Source organism: Agelaius tricolor, unplaced genomic scaffold (genome assembly GCF_023055355.1).
Source record: "Agelaius tricolor isolate 1412-34295 unplaced genomic scaffold, bAgeTri1.0.p SCAF_3, whole genome shotgun sequence".
Classification (NCBI taxonomy): Eukaryota; Metazoa; Chordata; class Aves; order Passeriformes; family Icteridae; genus Agelaius; species Agelaius tricolor.
In genome coordinates, this window is record NW_027269263.1 from 34,600,638 (window position 1) to 34,623,039 (window position 22,402).

Sequence of the window (22,402 nt, forward strand, 5' to 3'; positions counted from 1 at the left end):
CAAAAAAATACCTCTTTTTTTGCCTCAGGATTCTTAGTTGGAGGGACACAGAAGAAAACAAACAAGACAAAGCCCAAACTCAATGGAATAGGCTTTCTGCCTTGCTTTCTGGAATGAGTCTAGCTCCTGTTGCTGAGAGGGATCCTGCACCTAGTGCCAGAACTAGGGTTGCTGTGCTGGGGTTCAAAATGCTTCTGGAAACCTGCACAGTGGGACTTCTGTGCACCACAATGCTCAGGTTCCTGAGGTCCTGACTTGCTGGGGAAGAGGAAAAGGATCTGAAGCAGATACTCAGAGGGAGAAAATGTTGGCAGATTCCTTATCCCTCCTCTCTTGGGAAAAAGCAGACTCATCCCTTCACACTGGTTGAACATCTGAAGTGGAAGTGTGAACACAACAGAATGAATGCTGACAGTAAACATTAGTCAGTGAAAGAGTAAACCCTGCAACGTAAAGGATTGAGAAATGCAATTATTTCAACTTCCTCTTAAAAGCAGGTCTGTAAAATATTTTTCTGCTCACCTCTCAAAACTAACTTCTGCTTCATTATTTACTTTTGAGGTGTAGGACAAGTCATAGGATTATTAAAGAGAAGTACAAATCACAAGACACAGTAAGAACCTGGAGACTTGGTGGTAACAACTGGTAGTGTTCCCTTAATGCTTGGTTAATATTTACCTGTGATAAAGCAACTATTTAAGCAATTGTGGATGACTTGGTCTTAACATTTGCTTTCAGGAGCAGAGCACAGTGTATTTGACATGCTTTGAGAGGTTTTCTGAAGACACAAGAATAACTTTTATCGAGGTCAAACTCTTAGGAAAGCGTCTTTTGCAGCACTCGTTTTTGTCTCAGCTTGTTGAAAATGGCGGGTGTAAGCAAATGCATGAAGTACTCCATGTTCATCTTCAACTTTTTCTTTTGGGTAAGTTTGTGTTTAAACTGTTATTAATGATGTAGGAAATGTGTTCCCCATTATCTGAATGCTGCAGTTAGAGAAATTGTAAAGAAAATAGAGCATAAGTGGAACCAGAGTATGATTCTAAATCAGGGAGAGGAGAATATATTTAACTTTTGCCCTTCCCTTTGTCTTTTTCCATCTAAACACCTTTCCCTCTGCATTTAAAAGTAGACAAGCTACTCCCTGTTCATCTTGTGCCCCTCATGTCGAGAGACATCACTCATCCCAGTCAGAAGATAACAGACTCTGCAATAACATTGCACAGTTGTTTTCCTTTTATTTCTGTTTGCATGCAAGATCCTGAAAATGCAGTTGCAATAGAAAATACGGAAAATTTACTTGAATTTTTAGCCTCCTGATTGATAAATGGTTTTCATAGCCTTCTTTCTGGTTCTTTGCTTTACATTTAGTGCATAATTAGTTTCTGATGGTGGGCAGTAAATGTTTCTAAGAATGTATGTGCTGGCAGTACTGCCACAGCTGTACCAAGGCTGATACAGCACAGCACAGCACAGCAGGCAGGTTTCTGGGTATTATTTAAACTGCATTTGTCTACTTACCACATCTCAGCTGGGTTGCAAGAATTGAAAGCTCTGAGTTAAAGAACACTTCTCTCACGGTTCAGCCTCATTGTCAGATTTCCTGAAAGAGCTTTGTCAGGTTCACCGGGGTTCACTGAAACCAGAAGTAGAACTCCTATCCATATTATGGGCTTTGCCTCTAGGGATTTTTTTCAAGTGAAAAGGTGATACCATTCAAAAGGGACCACAAACAGTAGCCTTGGAAAATTTGTGGCTAGCCCAAATTCTTTGATTACTTATGGACCTCACAAAGAAATTCCTGACAGAGCAGTGATGGTTTGGACTGTCTCCCCCAGTTCCTTCCTTCAGTTTAATGAAGGCAGATTGAAGATTTTTGATATTTGTGTTGAAGTTTTTATGCAACAGTATTTACAGGAATCTGTAAGTTTCTGAATTTGACTTCCTGTTCCTCAGGAAGTTTTTTCCTGTTTTTGTGGTTTGACCCCCACCAGCAACCAAGTACCACACAGACACTCACTCACTCCCCCACCAGCAGGATTGGGGAGAGTTGAAGGCATAAAAGCTGGAAAATTCGTGAGTTGACATATAGACAGTTTAATAGGGAAAGAAAAAGCCATGTATGTAAACAAAACAAAACAAATAGTTAATTTCCTGCTTCACATGGGCAGGCAGGTGTTCAGCTATCTCCATGGGGGCAGGTCCTCATTTTGTGAAGTGTTTACTTGTGAACACAAATGCCATCACTCCAAATGTCCTTCCTTCTTCTTTCTGCCAGCTTTATCTACTGAGCATGATGTCAAATGGTCTGGAACATCCCTTTGGTCAGCTGGGGTCACCTATCCTGGCTGTGTCTCCTCCCAACCTCCCATGCACCTGCAGGCTCCTCACCAGAGTAGCAGTATGAAAGGAGGAAGAAAACTTGATGTAAGCCCTGCTCAGCAATAGCAAAAACTTCTCTATATTATCAACCCTGTGTTCATCACAAATCCAAAACACAGCCCTATACCAGCCACTGTGAAGAAAATTACCCCAGCCAAAACCAGCACACCTGTTCACATTTATCTGTGTTTACTGTGAGCTAAAACATGGACAAATGTCTTAGACTAGTATTAGGAAAGCTCCAAAATACTTCTAGAATGAACATTGGACTGGTGTCCTATGCCTCCAGTGACAGTATGGATTTCCTAGGGAGAAAAAAGGGGTGGGATCCTGGGGGAGTCATGAAACAAACGTGTGAAACAAACTTCCTCCTATTTTTATACCAAAGTTGAAAAACCCATACTGTATTCTAAGGCAGAAAATGCTGAGAGCATTCACTGTGCATATGCCTGCCTTGATGGAACAGAGAAGGATAGGAATGCAGCTATAGTTAATTATTTTTAGGCAAATGTTTAGTTTAGCATGATCAAGATAAGGAAGAACAGTATGGCCTGACAGAAATACAATGAAACGGAATTTTTGGTTCACATTCCTGTCTCTAATTCATGGAAATCACTAAACTGCAACAGTAAAGTTGAGGGAACAGAGATGACTTTACAGCCACTCATCCCACAGCTGCTCTCTCTAGTACTAAGACAGTTGAGAAGTGGAAAATTACTAATACTGGGAAATGAAGGTGACTTTAACCTAAATAGATAAGAACGACTGTTGTGTATTTACCTGGTGTTCTTATTTTACACCCTTTGCAATCTCTCAGGGAGTGTCCTCTCTTAAAAGACTCAGGAATGAGCTTTCTAGGCTTCTGATGACGTTTTCTAAGCAGGTCATGCAGCATCACACTAAGTGTGTAAGCCCTGGAATAGTCTAAGATAGCTCTGGAAATTGACTATGGATGGCTTCACTACACAATGCGTGTCCCCTGGGCATCTACATGCCCATGAGCCCCATGCTGGATTCCAGCACACAAATAGAGCTTTTCATCTTCCCAGTTAGGTGAAGAACAGCAGACTGGTTTTTGAAGATCTGTGCTTTGGAACTGGGTGCCTATATGGACTGTTAGAAACTAGATGGAGTTTCTAACAGTCCTTAAATTAATCCTTGTCAGTTTTGTGCATTAAACCTAACACATGTCAGATTTTTCTTCTTTCCTTTCTTTGGAGTTTGCAGGATATCCAGTCTCACCTGTTGTCTGCATTGCACCAACTTCTGCTCCTCCACATCATGCAAAATTGGAGGATTAGCTATTTTTTTCACTGAATACTGACATCTGACGCTTGTTTGAAGCAATGTGATTGGTGATAGAGATCTTTGATCAGCTGTTAATACCAGACTTGCAGTCCCATCTACAAAGTGGCCCCTTCCCTGAACCTTAATGTGAACATCTCAGTCCCTGAAGTAGCAAGACAAGCTTAGCAGGTTTGCTGAGCCAGAGGCCACATTCTCTGTAGGACCTGCCTAGAATTGTCATTTCAGGTGTCTCAAGGAAATATGCCAGTCAAATATTTTCTTTAACAGAAGCAACCTTCTGTGGTTGTAAAAGTTCCTCCTGATATACTTGAACTTACTGTTTGACAAGGGTGTGCCAGTGGAGGAAATTCCCCACAAGTTTGGTATTTGTGTGTATGAGAATTGCAGAGTCTTAATATACTGTTGGTTCAGCACTATGTCAGGTTTATCTGAGGTAGTATTGATTTAACCAGCTGAGCTGTACTTCTTTCTCAGACCAAATCTGAAGCTTGAGAAGGACCAACCAAATGTGAGGGACAACAGTACTCTTGCTGTTCAATTTATGAGACACTGATTCTTTATCAAGGATTGTGGCAAAAATAAGATAGCCATCTAATTTTGGGAAAATGGGGGAAGACCTTTTTAAAGAAGCTAATTTTATTCCATCAGAAAACACTAGCAGTTCATTAAAAATGAAATTTCCTGGAATGAAAGTTTATTTAATTGAAACTTTATTTTAAGAATACTTTAAGATGGAGTATTGCAACAAACTTGACATGTTCAACTTGGACTCCTTTGGAACAGACCATTTTTATTTGCTATTTCAAAACTTTTCTTTATGTGTTTTTGTACACTTTGCATATTATGAAAATAACTAGAAACAAACCCTTAAGATTTTACTGAAATGGAGCATTTTTTATCAACCTAAACCAACTCTATTTTAAAAATTAAAATATGTACACATCTTACTAAAGTTTTGATTTATAAACAGTGTTTCTATTTTTACATTAAGAAAATATTGTATCATTCCCATTTGATCGATGTGTTCCTGTACATTTAGCTAAATTTGCTTCTACTACTCTGCTGTATTTTAATGGGAGGTCCTATGTAACAAAAAAAATCTCTTTGGATTTGTAGCAATAGATGCTTCAGTGGAAACTTTCACATTAGTAAGCCCATGTTATGTAGTGAATAGCCACACCACTCACACAGTGCTGCTGAACAAGACTGAAATGTACAGTCATATGTTATACCATCAGTTTCTAGGCAAATTCAGCAGGATTCAAAAGGTTTCAGAGGGAAGTTCTAGTTCAATTTGATAACATGTTATAGCTGTCATTTATTGTACAACTTTATTTTTCATGTTTAAAATGTACTTATAGGAGCTTTACTTAGAGCAGGAAAATGTGTGGTACTCATGTCTGAGTGCTGGCCCTACTCCATATTCAATGATCTGCTGAGGTCATTAATGTCTTTGATACTGAATATTATATGAAAACTGCTGTGGGGAAAGTTTTTTTAAAGAAAAAATATCTAAACCATGTAAAAAAACTATTTTAATTTCAATAGTCCCAGTCTTCAAGGGAAATTCATAACAATATTTCAGGGCCATTTATGACTTGAGTATTAGTGGCACATGGAGATAATTATAAATCTGACTAGTCCCTGGTCCTCAGTGAGGTCTCTCTCTTACCAGTCATCCCAGTAGGCACAATCCTTACACCTGAGTAGCCTCTTGGTTACCTATGTCCAACAGTTAATAAAGAGAAATTCTGTGTGGTATTCATCAACAAGGTTAGGAATAGAGTGACTGGCACACAGGGGAACAGTACCTCAATGCTCGATGAAATAGGAGCACAACCAGAAATGAAGGAATGTATCTGGACCTGTGATTCATCCTCCCTGACTCCAGCATCTTCAGGAAAGTCATGCTGGTCAAACATTCACATGTACAAGCTCAAGTTGTACTTGTCTGTTCTCTGTAAAATTGTAATGGGAACATATACTGAGACCTGTTCTAAAGATTGGAGATGGCCAGATATTGCTGCATTTGAAACAGCAAAAAGAATTAATTTAGAACTTTTCCTGTTAGGTTTGCCAAAGAGAATGTCTCCAGATATGTGTCCTGAATAAGGCTAGAAACAGCAGATAGGCAAACATCCCTTATCAAATCTCATGTTTCCATTATTCAAGAAACAACATTCTTTACAGACACACTTTATAGGTACAATAGCAATTTATATTTCTCTCTCATCTGACAGACTTTCTGTGTGCTTCCTAAACACATGTATAAATCATCATGTAAATGCTTAGTCCTCTGGGGTGGAAACATCAGGGATTTGGTGCATACCTGAAGATTTAACTACACTTACGAATTTTCCTGGAAATGAATCAATATTCTCTGCTCCAGCAATTCATGTTTCCTTTGCTTTGCCAAACAAGTGATTTCAGAAGTTTGGACAGCATATGGTGCAATTTGGATACTGAATGTTAGTAAAATAGTTGCTGACCTTTCTAACATGTCTTTATTTTCTCCCACAGGTGTGTGGTTGCATTATTTTGGGATTCTCTATATGGATACGTGTTAGCAGTGCTCAGCAGGTAAATGCATGCAGTCATACCAGCAACATGTGAAATGTGGAAACTACTGCATATACTTTAATTTCCCATATTCATTTCCACAAATTTTCTATGTTTTTGTTGAGATTGTTTGTGTGGGTGAAGAGGAATGCATTTTATGACGTTAAGATGAAACATCATGGTGCAGGTAGTCAGACAAAGCTGTCGTAACGGCGGGAGAGATGCGACACACCATATGCGATGAATAGCAAATCTCGAAGTTTATTGAAAGCTTACACATATTTATATTAGTGTTAATGAAGCTTATGCATATTGCAAAATCTGAGCTCATTATTGGTTAAAGCACACTATAATCAAACACACCTACTTCTATCTCTTAACAATTATTTTGCTTCTATGTGTACATTCTTCTAATTTCTCTACCTTGGGATAACTACATTTTCTGGCAAGCAATTTTCTCCCCCGTCTTCCCGTTTTAGAGAAGGTCACTGTGACCTTCATCAGTAATTGGGCATCGGTTGCTCAGTTCCCAGCTTGTTTCTCTTACCCTTATCCATTGGTATCACATCGGAATGTCCTTTCTCAGCTAACCAATTCTCCAAAAAGCTCTCTACATCTCCCCTGTTTTTCTGTTGAACAAGCATAGTTTGATTAAATGCAGTAGTTATCATCTTTCGCACCATATTCTGCAAGCATATACAAAAACAAGGCAAAACTAATACTAACAGCAAAACTACAATAGCTACTACAATGCTAACCTTAATAAGTGAACGTAACCATGATCCTAAGTTTAAAGATTTGAGCCATCCATCAATACCAAGGCCTGATTTGTGTGAAGCCTTTGTTTCAGTGAAGTCTGACGTATCAACAAAGTCTTTCAGCATCTTGGTTAAACACAGGAAACAGAAAAAAATAACTCGGAACTAACTCACCTATAAAATATTAAGAAATACAAATCAGATGATGTGTTTTAGATCGGATATTTGAGACAACTAAGCAGTGTAGAATAACTCATGTGCTTGTGAATCTCCTTATGCAAAGCCAGTGAAGAACTTAACACATGTGAGACAAGCTACAGCTCACACTGGTTATTTTCAGAGGGAAAAAATATATAAGAAGTGATGGAGAAGTTACAAGTTGAGTCAGGTGCTTAGAGTATTGCAGGTTTGCTTTAAATTGAACAGGTACAAGAAATATGTTTCTAAGTACAAAGGGACGTTAATGCTGTGGTATGATTTTTTAAACTCATATTCTCTTTCAGATTAAAATGCAAACCAAATGAGAGAATATTTTAAATGACATATTGTGTTCTCACTTGGACAAAGAAAAAGGATAACAACTAAGTACAAAATACTCTTTGTTCGATGTTACAGGAAAAGCTAAGCAACAGTTTTCTTGTAGACTGAAATCATTATTTAAACAATAGAATGAATGTTTTCCAGGCCTCAAACATCAGTGTTTATGCTTTATGTTTTAAAAGTCAATTGATGCTTAAACAGTAGGGATGAATATATTCTTTTCGGTAATTTATCAAAATTGTCTACAATAATAATAATAATAATAATAGTATTAATATTATGGTTGGAAGTCTATTATATATTTTAGTATCTGTTTTGAGTGGAAGTTTTGTTGTTTTTGTTGTTTGGAGGGAGTTGTTTTTTTTTTTTTTTTTTTGAGCAAACTAACATTCAGGTTAAATCATAATTCTAAATGTTACATGACATCCAGCCCAGTTTTCTAAACATATAATGAGTAACAGTTGTTTTGATTTTCTTCTTGCATCTGTGTAAGCAGTTATAGCATCTGATAAGGACTTTAGTGATCTTTTTGGGCATTAAATCTAACTCCACTGTCCTATCACGATCTTTTTTGAACAAATCAGTTAAAATTTCAATTTTCTGAAAAAGAGTTTTATGTTGTTGAAGTGGAGGAGATATCCATTCTAAGGCCCATATCTCCCCCGTTTTTCTGTTATGCTAAGTAAGTGCACCCAGTAAAAAATTTTTGTCTACACCAAACTGTCAGCTGTACAGGGAGATCAAAATCACGTCTCTGAACACTGCCTTGTGTAACCCGGTCTAATATCTGCTGCAGTGTTTCAGCCCGTTCAGGGGTTATACGAACAGGCTGTGCTGGATTAGTTCCCTTTAACAAAGGTCAAAGTTCATCTAACAGTTCAGTGTTCGATTCGCATAGGTGGAAAAAGAATATACAGCATAATAGAACTCTCCCCTAGATAGCCAGCGTCCATTATTCTAGATAAAACAAACAATCTTAACACTGTAGCCAAGAAATGTCCTAAAAGCAAAACTCTCACAGATAATTCATCAATAATGAGTGGTCTCTTTACTCTCGTTGGGACTTTTGTGGGTGAACAGTCACCAAAATCGCTGTCTGCTGCTGTTGCTAGGTCTACCCCGAGGCTCCCGGCGGTTGCGGGCTGAAGGCAGGTTTAGCCGAAGTGGTGATAGCTGCGGGCAGCCGCGGGGCGGGCGGACTCACCGGAGCCCGCTGCTCCACGGGGGGTGGAAGGCCCGTCCTGCCGTCCCCCCCTCGGCTCGGGGACGGGGCGGCTGCGGAGCGGTGCTGGCGGCTGCGGAGCGGGAGGCGGCCGCGCTGCAGCTGCTGAGTCGCCCAGGGCCGGGGCCGGCACGAGCCTCTCCGGCGGGGCGGCTGCGGGCTGTGCGCTGCGGCAGGGAGGCTGAGGGTGCGGGTCTGGAGCGGGAGGAGGCGGAGGCGGTGCAGGGTTTAACACCGGGGCAGGCGGCGCGGACGGCACGGCTGGAGTACGCGCGGGGGGGCTACTGCCCGCGGCAGAAGCCGATAGCTGCAGGGAGCTGCTGTTTAGAGCAGGAGCTTGTATCGGCGGGGCCCCAAACCAGTCTCTGCAACGCCTGTTGCTTTCACGGGCTGCACTAGTCTGCTGGGCAGCTCTTTCCTCTGCCTGGTATTTCAAGAATTCAGCATGCACGACTTGCCATAAATTTCCCAACTCTCTCGCGGTCTTATCCTCATCTATGAGTGCATGCCACAACTTATTCCCGAATATACGCCATGCTGACAATTCATGCACTGTATGCGGATTACGAAAAAACTCCTGTGCATACCCATAAGCTAACAACCCAGGAAGTTCTTTCTGTAAATCTATCCCTCTAATCTGACGCCCTCGTAAAAAGTCAGTAAATAAATCATATGCTGCTTGCCTGTCTTTATCCATTTCAACGACGATTGCGCGCTTCTTGCGGCTCTATTCAGGTCCGGCAGCACGTAGCAGCCGGGCACTCCTCTGAGCTCACCCGGGGCCGAACACCTTCCTTTTTCAGCGGTGTTTTTTGCCGTCCCCAGCCGCGAAAGGACCTGCACTTGACTTTTACGCCTCCGACCGTGGCTAGTCCCGAAGGTACACGTCCGGGGTCACCATTTGTCGTAACGGCGGGAGAGATGCGACACACCATATGCGATGAATAGCAAATCTCGAAGTTTATTGAAAGCTTACACATATTTATATTAGTGTTAATGAAGCTTATGCATATTGCAAAATCTGAGCTCATTATTGGTTAAAGCACACTATAATCAAACACACCTACTTCTATCTCTTAACAATTATTTTGCTTCTATGTGTACATTCTTCTAATTTCTCTACCTTGGGATAACTACATTTTCTGGCAAGCAATTTTCTCCCCCGTCTTCCCGTTTTAGAGAAGGTCACTGTGACCTTCATCAGTAATTGGGCATCGGTTGCTCAGTTCCCAGCTTGTTTCTCTTACCCTTATCCATTGGTATCACATCGGAATGTCCTTTCTCAGCTAACCAATTCTCCAAAAAGCTCTCTACACAAAGCGATCGATGCAAGCAGAGATATGTGACTATGAGAAGTAGCTGCAATGTTGTTAACGTAGTTTCATGCAGATGCATGCAGATTTCTGTTTGAAAATGTGTCTCTCACCTCTAGTGAAAAATAATTATGCTTTTGGTAATGATTTTGGTGTTAGAATAATGTGGAGATATGCAGCTCATAGTCTTTTCCATGTTTTTCCCTATTAGAATAGTATAGTCATATCTATTCCTAGGGTTACTCCTTATGTTTGTGGGGAATATTTTTATCTTTCTCACTATGTTCAATACCACAATTCTCATTTCCCCAGTAACTGAAACTTTGAAAGGGAAAATGGAGTTTTCCATTCAATTTTCAATAGCTCTTTAAAAACACCTTATCCTTTTCTCCTCATATTTACATATAAAGAGCTTTAAACGCCCAAGAATCTAGGATTACAATGTCCTAAAACTCCTCCTGGAGGGTAGAAAAAAGACCCTGAGTTGCCCTCATGGTTTTTTTTTGTATGGGTTATTAAATTACTTCAGATATTATGACTTTTATTTTCTGCAAAGCTAGGGAAAATACAGTTTTGAGGAGCTCTCAATCATGCAGACATGCAGCAGAGGTTGGTCCTGTTGTCTCAAAGACCCCATGGTCCTGTGGACCCTTTTGCCCAGTGAGTACTATTGGCACTGACTCTAAGTTTTAAGCAGTATATTCTTTCAAATACATTTGGGGCATAGAAATGCAAATTAATTTCAAAGCTTAATTTGCATTCTTCTGTTTCTAAAAATGACTTCTTGGCCAGAGAAGTGAAAAACAACCAGCTGTCACATAGAAGCATATTTTTTTTCAGCTTTCAGATTGAGCCTTTAGTATAGATTACATTGCAATTCTTCAGATAACTCCCCTGTTGCTCTAGCACAGTCTGTCAGTTAAGAAAACAACTTTTAAACCAGTATTTTCCCACCTGGAAATAAAAATATGGTGAAGGTAAAAGATAGCTTTGTACATTCCCTGCCATTTGGCTGATGGCACTTTACCCTTAGCCAGTCCCAGATGTCTCATGTTTGGCACAGCATGGGTGCAAGAGAATTTGGTTCAAGATGACACCGTGTCATTGGGTAAACAGGTCAGGGTGGAGAGCTCTGCCATCCTCTTCTCTGGAAGGGGAAGAATCACAACTTTCACTCCTCAATCAACATTTTACTAAAAGCTAAAACTGCCATACTTGACACTTGACAGTCTCTGATATGATGGCTCAAATGATGCAATGGAGCTTGGAAAACCAAAACCACTACCAAATCTTAGTTTTTAAGAGATTTCCTATTCAGAAAAGAATATTTAAATGTATGTCAAGTTGCTTTTCTGAAGCAACACTTAATACTCTCCAAAAACCTATGAATTAAGAGTCGGGACCAAAATTGAAAGCATTTTCTCACATTTTACCTGCAGACATGCAAAGTTCCCATTCAAAACCAATGTATGTTTCGCCTCAGTAATAACTGAGCAGACCATAAGGATTTGGCTGTAAAATGAATAGAGCTTTCTAAGAATAAATAACAGCAGGTTCAGTCCAACTTGGGAAGGGAAAGAACAACATATTCTTCAAATTATGCTTGCCTATATACCTTTGCAATTTCCATCAGAAGATAAATGTGACAGCTTCCAGACATTTTTGCTAATCTTGGCACCAGTATCACTGGAAAATATTCTTTGAACACTTTTCTCGCTTTAGGCCTTTGGCCTTAGTCACTCCTGTGGGAACTGAATAATTTGATATTTAATAATATTGAGGTATATGAATTGTTTAGTTGAATGCCCCACACATTAAAATAAAGTTCTCATCTCTGAGGGTAATATTAGAGATCAAGCCTGGGAGAAAACAAAAAAAAAAAGGAAAAAAAATCTGCCTTGGAAAATACATCTAACTATTTCTCAAATATATGCAGCATCACTCTGAGAAGTGTTCTCTCAGGAACAGCCATAGACTATGTTCCTGGTTTCCTAATGACAAACAGAGATTTTTTTCTTTAACATTGGGTTAATGTAGGAGAGGTTTTGAGGTAATCAAGTCTCCTACTTCCAGTAAAAAGCAAAGATTCATTGACTGAAAACCAACTAAAAAGCCCCTTTGAAGACAGAAGATCTATATTTTTTCAATTACTCTGTAAAGTTGATTTTCATCTTGTGCAGAAACAAAGGTTGTGAAAAACCAGATATTATAAAGCTCTCCACCACAACATTTGTGAAGGGAGCACTAGAGCTTTGTTTATTTATGGGTCACAATTTCTCCATAGTTGCTACTCAGCATATTTATCAGTTACAAAATAATGATCTTGTTCTGTGGAATACAGATGCTTTTAGGAGGACCTTCTTGTAGCTGAAAGATTGTTTTTCCTCTCTTTTTCCAGGGGATGGACAGCAGCATGCTTGGAGGAGTTAATCTCCTGATAGCTGTAGGTGCCATCATCATGATCCTCGGGTTCCTCGGGTGCTGCGGTGCTGTCAAGGAGAGCCGGTGCATGCTGATGCTGGTAGGAAGGAAAAACATCTGTCTGCCTTTCAAAGGCCACAGCTACATATGATGGATGGAGTCTTTGCAAGTAGCATCAAATGAGGATGGGCATCTTTTAATTTAACCAAAAGCATGATTATAATCCTGTGTTTTCTTTCCTCACCTTGAGTTTGGGCCCCTTCTAAATTCTGTTGTGATAAAAATTATGGTTGGTCTCATCAGCAAGAAAACAGGGTCCAGAGAGACTTGAGCATATTACTCACTAGCTTTTTTTCCATCCAGCCATCATCAAAGTTCCCTCCATCAGCTTTCACCCATTACCTATTCTACTTAATTTTCTAAATTCCCAGCCTTCTCTTTGCTGGTTCACCTAGAATGTCCTCCCTGTCCTCCTGCCCAACTCTCACCTACACGCTGTTACCATGACACTGTTCTGGTGTGTGCCTTGTTTTGATTACCAGCTGTTTTGATCACTGGCTCTCTGTCTTGAGCACCAGTTTTTCTTATCATCAAAGAAGAAATAGTTGGAGCAGCTCTGACTGGAAAATCATTCTACCCACATGGTTATTCAAGCATCTGAAAGATAAATACTAACTTAAAAGAAATTATATCACCTTGGTCAAAAGTAATACAGTTTTCTACCCCTTTTGTTTTTCCCCAGTTTTTTATTGCACTGCTTCTGATACTGATTCTTCAGGTGGCAGCAGGTGTTTTAGGAGCAGTGTACAAACCTCAGGTACAGTATTATTCTATATTTTCATTGATGTCTTCATATAGTTTTATTTCTTCTCAAAAAAAATAGTGATATATTTTAACTTGCAGGTTGAAGCAGCCTTTAACCTTACTCTGAGCGAAGGTGTGAGTGGACTGCAAAGTACTACAGGAGAATATAAAGAGTATCAGGAAGAGTTCCAGAAGCTGGAGAAAATGGTAATTAAGCAGTAAAAAACCAATGGGGTCGTTGCTATCTGCCTCATCTTTGGTATCTGTCTCCACTTAATTTTATGACTACTCTGCTGCAGATTTGAATTTCGTTCCCTGGGGTGGGAAAGGGTCTGACTTAAAGGCAAGTTGAAACACTACAGAAGGGACTTCTGTTCTCTTGAAAGGACAGGGTCTTCCTTGATGATTTCTTTGTGCCATAGTGCTGCCCATAAGAGCAATGATCAAGGACACACCACATGCAAGTAAGACTGACAGTTAGGTAAACTCTTTTAGGAGAGCACTGCATGGCCCTTTCTTACAGGTTTCCCTTCTGAAGGAACATTGATCTTTCACCATATCCCAAATAAGAACTTTTCGGTACTCTTAAGAAGAGTTTACCCCAGGGATTAGGAAAACATCAGGAGTGTATTTAATTTGGAATACCCTACAGCTATGAAGCCATTAAATGCTACACTTTACTGTGTTAGAAGAAGGAAGAAAATAGGATGAGAAGTTTATTTTTTATTGTGTTTGCACTTCTCCTGGTGCCTCCATCCTGCAAGACCCCAGATGGTGGATGCTTAGTCAGAGCTTGCCCCTGGGTATCTCACAGAGAACACCCTGGAATCTCATTGACGACACTGACATCACACACCCTCCCCTCCCACAGGCACCTGGGTCTGTGCATTGACAGAATGCCTGCTGCTCTGTTTCTTTAGTCCCTAATGGGTGATTGCTTTTATGGATTGATATAAAGTTAATTTTTATGTTTTTAAAGACTGCTGTATGAAAGAAAACCAAACAAGGAACAATATTTAGGTGTCTTATGTTACTTCCACTTCTCCTTCCCCATTCCATCTCCAGCCTCGTCCTCTGCTTCTGAGGCAGCTTATTTCTTCTGATATAATAAGCCCTCTGGAGAGAGGAGCAAAATGAAAAATCCCCTAATTACTGCATTAATTTTTAAATGTAACAGGACTGCTGTATTATGTCCCACAGCCTTTGCTTTTATACAAAATTATGTGAACATTTCCAGCTGCTTTTTAATAGAGGGAGGACCTCAAACCCAAGTTTGCACCTCTGAGCTTTAGTGGTTTGAATACAGTGGAACATGAAGTGAAACTGCACCTGGTTTAGGTTTCACAAACCCCAAATGGAGCCCTGGTCTCCTCAGTCCATTTTCAATTTAAAGAGATAACCATCATTCAAAGAGGTTATTTTTATAGATTTCAGAGTTTTAAGTGCCTGAATTTTACATTTTCCAGCCTGGCTTCTCAAGATGTGAAATATGGATGTTACTGGAGCTGGCAACTTACCTTCTGCAAGTACAACCTACGGAAGAAGGCTTGATTTAAAAAAAATAGTATACCCAGTGTTCTAGTTCCACTGTGGCACTGATAATTACTAGCTTTATAGTATGTTAATGTTTTTTGAGCATCTTATACTGAAAATCTGGTCTTTTTTTCTCCTATCTCTTCTTAAAAAAAAAACAACAACTGTATGCACTTACATTCATGGTATAGAAATGTAAATGGTATTTGAGACATATCAATTTGGGACAACTTCCATGTTGAAAAAGGTGAAATAAAATTTGTTTTTGTTGTTCCTATCAGCTCCCTCAACTACTCTCTTTAAACTGAAAATCACATATTTTTTAACTCTTCTCCACATTTACTCCTTTCTTGCAGTACCAATGTTGTGGATTGAAGGATGGACCTAAAGACTGGGGACAAAATTTTGACAAACAAAAAGACATCTGTCTATGTGAAGTAGAGAAGCCATCATCATCAGACCTCTGCACCGACTATGGAGGCAGATACATTTATAAAAAAGTGAGAAAAATGTTCACTCCTCTTTCCAAAGAGCCAAGTTTTAACCCAAGGTTATCTCTGGTGACTGGCCTAGTCAGGAGTTCTATATCTTTCTGAAAAGGCAAAGTTTTGCTTTCTCTTTCTTAGCCAGAATTACTCCCATGCCATCTGTTAAGAAATGACTGCTCACAACTCTGCTCCTTCCTCTTCTTGAGATCTCTCCAGTTTAGGCTTTTAGCAATCTGCATGGGCTGTTGATGAAAATTATTGACTTTGGGGCCAGGGTATGACCCTGGGTCAGAGCTGCACACCAGCTACCCTTTGGCTCTCATTCCTCTCTCTGAAGGCTATGCTCCCATCCAGGCTCATTGTGCTAGTTGTCATGTTGACTTTGAGACTTTCAAAATGCTAAGGTATATTGAAAATCAAACACATTAAATGCAATACCCTTGGGGTTTTATAATTCTTTAATTAAAAAACCCACACTCATTCTGCAGGATCTGCTGGAAAGAAACCTTACATATTGTGAGATTCATGGCAGAATATTCAAAGAGTGATTTCTTACAACTACAGCCTTCTGAAAATCTTAATTAATGTAATAAGGCAAAATATCTGGTGACAGGCAAAAAAGGAAGTAGAGATCTTGTAGATAGTAGAGATCTCAAATAACAAATTTCATAGTTTGTTTGTCTCATTATAAGGAAATCTGGACTCTATGGATATGCAAAAATATTTAAAAAGAAATGCACAAAATAATTGAATAGCACAAAGTAATTGAAATTTTAGAACGCTGGTGGTGCAAATTTTGCCAGTATGCACCTAGCACCAAGCAGAATTTAGCAAATGTCCATTCTGGTTGTATAATTCTTTAATTGTACAGCTCCTTAATCAGGTCCTGCCTGAGCAGTAATTTCCTCCCCATGTAGTCCCACAGAAGCAAATACTATTTTAAAGCAATGAAACAATCTGGTTAAGTAGAGGATACCAGAACCCAATCTGGAAATAAGATGTATAGAAAGAGGGTGTTTTGGCCACACTTTAATGTCTTTTTGGCCTCAGGCAAGCCCTCAAAGGACACATGAGAAGCCATCTGTGAAATTACTGCAGGTGCAAGATATTGCTCATATGAACACACAGATTTCATGGTGATGTGAGATGCTAGTTGAAACATCCAACTCTTCTGATATGGGAAAAAATATTTGAAATCCAGTGCAGTTATGAGTCAGCTTAACAGAGAGATTTTTAGAAGAACTAGAAGGAGAAGACCCATGTGTTTATTGTGAGAGAGGATATATGGTGAAAAAATACAGCTATATCTGGGGGGGAAGACAGTTGTAGTCTTGTAACAGTAATGTAATTTGAATGTATTTAAGCTGTACTTGGCTTTCCCTCCTGTTTGCAGAAGGAAGATTGTCAGTGCCTAGAGAAGATGTAGTCACTGTAAGAACAGACATATGCAAATATTCAAAAGGAGTGTAGCTCTGCACAGAACTTCAGCTGTAGAATCATAGAATAGGCTGAGTCGGAAGGGACCCATCAGGATCACTGAGTCCAATTCCTGGCCCTGCACATGACAGCCCCAAGAATCACATCATGTGCATGAGAGCATTGTCCAAATGCTTCTTGAACTCTGTAGGGTTTGGTGCTGTGATCACTGCCCTGGGAGCCTGTTCCTATGCCCAGCCACACTCTGGGTGAAGAATCTTTTCCTGATATCCAAGCTAAGTCTCTCCTGACTCAGCTTCATGACATTTCCTTCGGTCCTTTCAGTGTTCATGAAAGTGGAGAGATCTGTACCTGCCCCTCTGCTTCCCCTCATGAGGGTGCTGAAGACCAAATGAGGTCTCCGCTCAGTCTCCTTTTCTCCAGGTTGAATAGAGCAAGTGTCCTCAGCCACTCCTCATACGGCTTCCCCTAAAGGCCCTTCACATGGCCCTACTTTGGACAATCTCTAGCAGCTTTACAGCTTTCATATATTGTGGTGCCCAAACCTGCCCCCAGCACTCAAGGTGAGGCTGCCCCAGAGCAGAGCAGGACAATCCCCTCCCTTGCCCGGCTGTGATGCTGTACCTGATGCACCCCAGGACAGGGCTGGCCCTCCTGGCTGTCAGGGCACTGCTGACTCACATTCAACTTGCTATGGACCAGGACCCCCAGGCCCCTTTTTGCAGGGCTGCTCTCCAGAATCTTGTTTCTAAGTCAAACCCCAACATAACCAGGGTTGCAAAATCTGGCACCTGACCTTGTTAAACTTTATATGATTGGTGATTGCCCATCTCTCTGTTTTGGTCTCTCTCTAGGGCCTCTTTTCCCTCAAGGAAGTCAACAGCTCCTCCTAGTTTAGTGTTGCTGGCAAACTTCCTTAGTATTCCTTTGAGTCCTGCATTCAAGTTGTTAAGGAACGTGTTTAAGAGGATTAGACTGAGGATGAAGCCCTGCAGAATCCCACTACTAACCAGGCTCCAGACTGATGTTACCTTACTTACTATAACTCCTTGTGCCTGACCCACAAGCCAGATGCTCACCTATGGCATAACATGGCTGTATGTTGGACATTTTGTCCAGAAGGATACTGTGAGAGATAGCACCAAAATCTTTGCTGAAGTTCAAAAAGTTTACATCTATTGGCTTTCCAGGACCAATTAGGTGGGCTACTCCATCATAGAAGGAGTCAAGTTCAACAGGCAGGACTTTTCCCTCATGAAGCCATGCTGGTTACTCCCTTCCAGCCCTAGCCTAAGACCACCAAACATTAGACAAAATTAATTTTGAAGATAGGTTTTATAACCAAATATTTTTAGTTAATCCCAAGTCTAATAATAAACCTTGAAGTTTCAAATCCAAACATTGGTGGGAAACAAGCTTCCTCTCAGACCTGGTCACGGCTGGCTGCATTGACTCTTTCCTAGCAGCAAATGATTATCAAATGGAAGTAAGAACAAACACTTCTTTCCTTATTGACTGAAAATAAGGCAAACATTAGGCACTACAGCTGTATGTCTTCCTTTAAAATAGTAGCTTGTTATGGTCAGCTACTAAATCTGCATATTTGGGAAGGCAAAGACTTTCACAGAGCATAAAGTACACATAGCTGTGTGATTTGTGTTCATTAGCAACAAGCCAGAGTAAATTCAAATAGCCTTTTTTTAGCCCAGAGCTAAAGAGAAAGAGAGAGAGAGTTTGAGAGTTATTTTAGAAGATGCATTCCTATATATTCCTATATTTTCCTATATATTCCTATTATTCCTATATCCTATAGGATAATATTGCTTACCTATAATTAATAATTTTGTTTTCTTTTTCAGTCCTGTGGAGAAGTGATTATGAAACAAGTTAAAGACAATCTGGTCATAGTTATGGGGATCGCCTTTGGACTGGCTGTTGTTGAGGTACCAGTGTACACTGTTAAAATACTTAGTAGCTGACAAGCAATATGTTCCACTTGGAAATACATTGGGAATGGGATTAAAACACATGGCTTGCTCAATTAATAGACTAGGGAAAACCACCTCTCACCTTAGCTATAACCTTACTGTTATTCATATAAACATATTTCATTAAAGTATGTGGCTGCTGAGCTGCAGACTTCAGGTGAGATCAGACCACCCTGCTGCCTGTATAAGGGTATCACATGGAAGATTTTCTCCAAAAAAATTGCCAGTCCTGAAGCTGGGCTGTGTCTTGACACTGAGCCCTGTGTTCAGAGATGTGCGTGAATAAGGAGCACCAGAAGACATGAGGAAGAATAGACAGATTTTTCCTCCTCTTTCTCATCTTTTCTTGAGGAAAAAGTAATCTCCTAATAAAACTTAGCCCCTAGAGTACATATTTTTATCATTAAGAAGTTTTGGTACAAAATTATAATTTGGAGGCATTAAAACTTTAAGCATCGAGATGATGCATGAATGTGCCTGAGTGCACACGTGTGATGCTCCATATATTCCTGTGTAAAAAAACCCACAGAATATGTGAACTGTTTCTTTTAATTTCCTCACCATACACTGAAGAATAACATGCAAGATTTTCTCTGAAGAGAGGAAGAAGTATGGCTATCCAGTCAGCTAGTTGATTTTGATTTGAATAGAAGAAAATGATAAAGAAACAGGGGATTTCATCAGTCATTTTTTCAGTCATTTTTTTTTTCCTTTTCACTCTTTCTCCTTGGTTTTCCTCCACCTTTGCTCTCCACCAGTGGATGTTTGAGGGAAAAACAGAAATGACAAAGATTGCTGTGGAAATTTCAGTCTGTTATTCAAAAATACTTCTTAACATCATTGGCAGAGGATTGCTCCTCATGACAGAAGAGTGGGCAAGAGCCCCAGTTCAAAACCGTGTTTCCAGGAAAATAGTAATAAGTGGGGAAGAATTATGCAGCTGCAGCACTGGAGGTGTACAGGCCACCAACTTCTTACTCAGCACAGGCTTTCTGGTATTTAGGAAGCTATATGTAGGCAGTCAGGTCTCTCACACATATTACTTTGAGGGAAAAATAGGTGAAATACACTGATATTAAATAGTCTAAAATATAATTGAAGTGTAAAATTGCATCTGTATCCCTAAACAAATTATAAGTGACTTTGCTCTAGTTATTGCAGTTATGTGGGTTGTAGCCTTTAGTTCATTGGCCATCATTCTTTCCTGTTCTCCAGCTGGCATTTTCTGTGCTGGCTGCCTTTCCCAGTCATAAAAGGATTAGAAAACAACATGAATAAACAATATGAGACTCAGCACAAATTGTCAGATAGCAATTTACACTTGATAAACATTTAGTCTTTCCATATTAACTCAAGCAATTGCAAATCAAAGGCCACTTGCTTAACCACCTCTCTGCTCTAGGAAATCCCAGATAAAAAGAGGTGTTCTTCTCCTCTCTGCCTGCCTCATCATGCCACTTGTTACTGCTTTCTGCTTGACCTGTTAGTGCTTTCAGCTCACCCTACTAGTGAAAGTTGTATAGATAAGAAGGGCCCAGTTTCATTTGGGTGCAAGTGCAAATGTGGGCATAGTATGTCAGGGAAGCCTCGCCAGTTTATTCCAGGTGTGAGGCCATCCCTTTGTCTTAGCTATACCTCTGTGCTACATATGCTCTTCTCTGTCTCTTCCTTAAGTAAATAAAGTATGTCAGTGTTTGTGGCTTCAAAGGTGTCAGCTGGGCGCTTTCCACTTTTGGGGAACACCTTCACAGACTGGTTAACTTTCAATTCAGAAGGAAGCTTTCTGATCTGAGCTCACCAACTGTCTGCCACATGTCATGGAATTGTACCCAGTAATTCCCAATACAGATGGTGACTCTATTGAATTTTCTATTTCATGTAACAGCTTCTTCAGTGAACTCACTATTGTTTCTATCCCAAGTGCATTACTGATAAATATAAAATATTTGTTGCATGATCATTTGCAACTCAAAACAGTGAGGTAGGTTTATAGATACCTGTATACAGTATACACATGTATATATACACTTGTATACATACACTTCACACATGGTTACATAGAAGAGAATGACAGTGGAAGAGAGATTTCAAAGGGAGACAATCCTTTGAACACACAGTGAACGTTCCTCTAACTTTATCAGAAAATACAATGCTCAATTTTTTGTCCAATTTCTTGAACTTCTCTGTAATTGCTGCTCCATCACAGCTAACAACTGCATTTTGAACACACAGAGATACAGAGGTCCTCATGCACAGAGGCAAACCATCTTTTAAACAAATGAAACTTCTCCACGATATCTGCGGTCTTACCTGTGGTATATACTGACTTCATTAAATGTCTCTATTCTGTAAGAAGCACATTGGAAAAAATCTGCACGGCAGATTTAGCCTGCATGTAAATCCAAGACATTTGCTAACAAAATATTCCCATTGTGTATCAGTTGATTTCCAGAATTGCCAAGTAATACCAGAAATATCTTTGTTTTCCAGATTCTTGGTTTGGTGTTTTCTATGACCCTCTACTGCCAGATCGGGGGCAAATGAAACTGTGAAAATGTCAGGATGATGTCACCAGTCAAATCAACATCTTTCTAGAAAGAGGGCTAGAAATTTGGCTGGCCACATTCAGATAAATGTATGCATTCCCAGGCAGCTGTTCTGATGAAAATGGCAGTTCTGGTGCTCATGGATGCTTAACAACTTACAAAATGACCTCTTTATATTTCATAAGACTTAATGATGTGAATATGATTTTTTATTTGCAATAAACATCTTTGTTTGTGTTTCTGAGGTGTTTATTTTGTCCAAAGACAGCAATTATGTCATGTTGAGAGTGAGTTCACCATGTGGTGTGCCCTCGTGAGTGTTAAACCACCCACAGCAGTCTCCATAAACAGCTGCAAACCATCATGCAATGGCTGATTGCTCCAGGGAACTCAGGTCCCTGGGAACCTCTGCTTGTGCAGTAGGGTGTTTTCATTAAGAGAGTTGTGAGTTAGGGTTTTGTTACCTGTGGAAAAGGGGAACTAACTTGGAACCAAATAGGAAAGCCACGCTTCCTTTCAGGGATGTTTAAATCAGTATCTTGGCAGCTGAAGTGGTTGCTTTCAGGCCCAAATGATGCTTAGGCTGCATAAATGAGCTGGATTTAGTGGCATGTGTTTTGCAAATAAACATCAATGGTGAAGTCCAAGCCCATGTGGAGGCAAGGCATGGACAGAAGTCATGCAGGTAAGGCTTTGCCCAGAGCAGCTAAGGCAAGTGGGTGGACAAACACAGGGCATGGCTGGCAGCACAGCAGCAGCCATAGAAAGCCTGCCTGCCTTTGGACTGACCAGTGCATGTGAGTGTTTGGGCCCTGAGGGACTGACAGCCCTGATGGTCCTTGCCCAGCCACCTCAGTTTCCCTGCGCATTGCCCATGGCAAGGACACCACATCAGCGTCCTGGACCAGTTGGTCCCTGCCCCACCAGTGCCACAGTAGGACTGGTCTCCAGCTCCCTGCCTGGTCATGGAGTCCCACCAAGCTGGGCCTGCCCATGTGTCCTGGTGTGGCCTCAGCCCATCCCCAGGAAGTGCATGATGCCAGGGGCTGGGGCTGCCCTGGTGCCCTGCACTGCCCCACTCCTGACCCAAATGGAGGCATGGG

At 40.4% G+C, this 22,402-nt stretch overlaps 1 protein-coding gene across 1 annotated transcript; it reads left to right on the forward strand.

The window, feature by feature from the left end:
- The first annotated feature begins 865 nt into the window (after positions 1-865).
- Positions 866-21,297, forward strand: TSPAN8 (tetraspanin 8). The gene is made up of 8 exons (XM_071424313.1): positions 866-925; positions 6,211-6,270; positions 12,481-12,603; positions 13,246-13,320; positions 13,407-13,514; positions 15,197-15,340; positions 18,625-18,708; positions 21,244-21,297. The coding sequence occupies exons 1-8, from the start codon at positions 866-868 to the stop codon at positions 21,295-21,297; spliced, it is 708 nt and encodes a 235-aa protein (XP_071280414.1).
- The last annotated feature ends 1,105 nt before the right edge of the window (positions 21,298-22,402 follow it).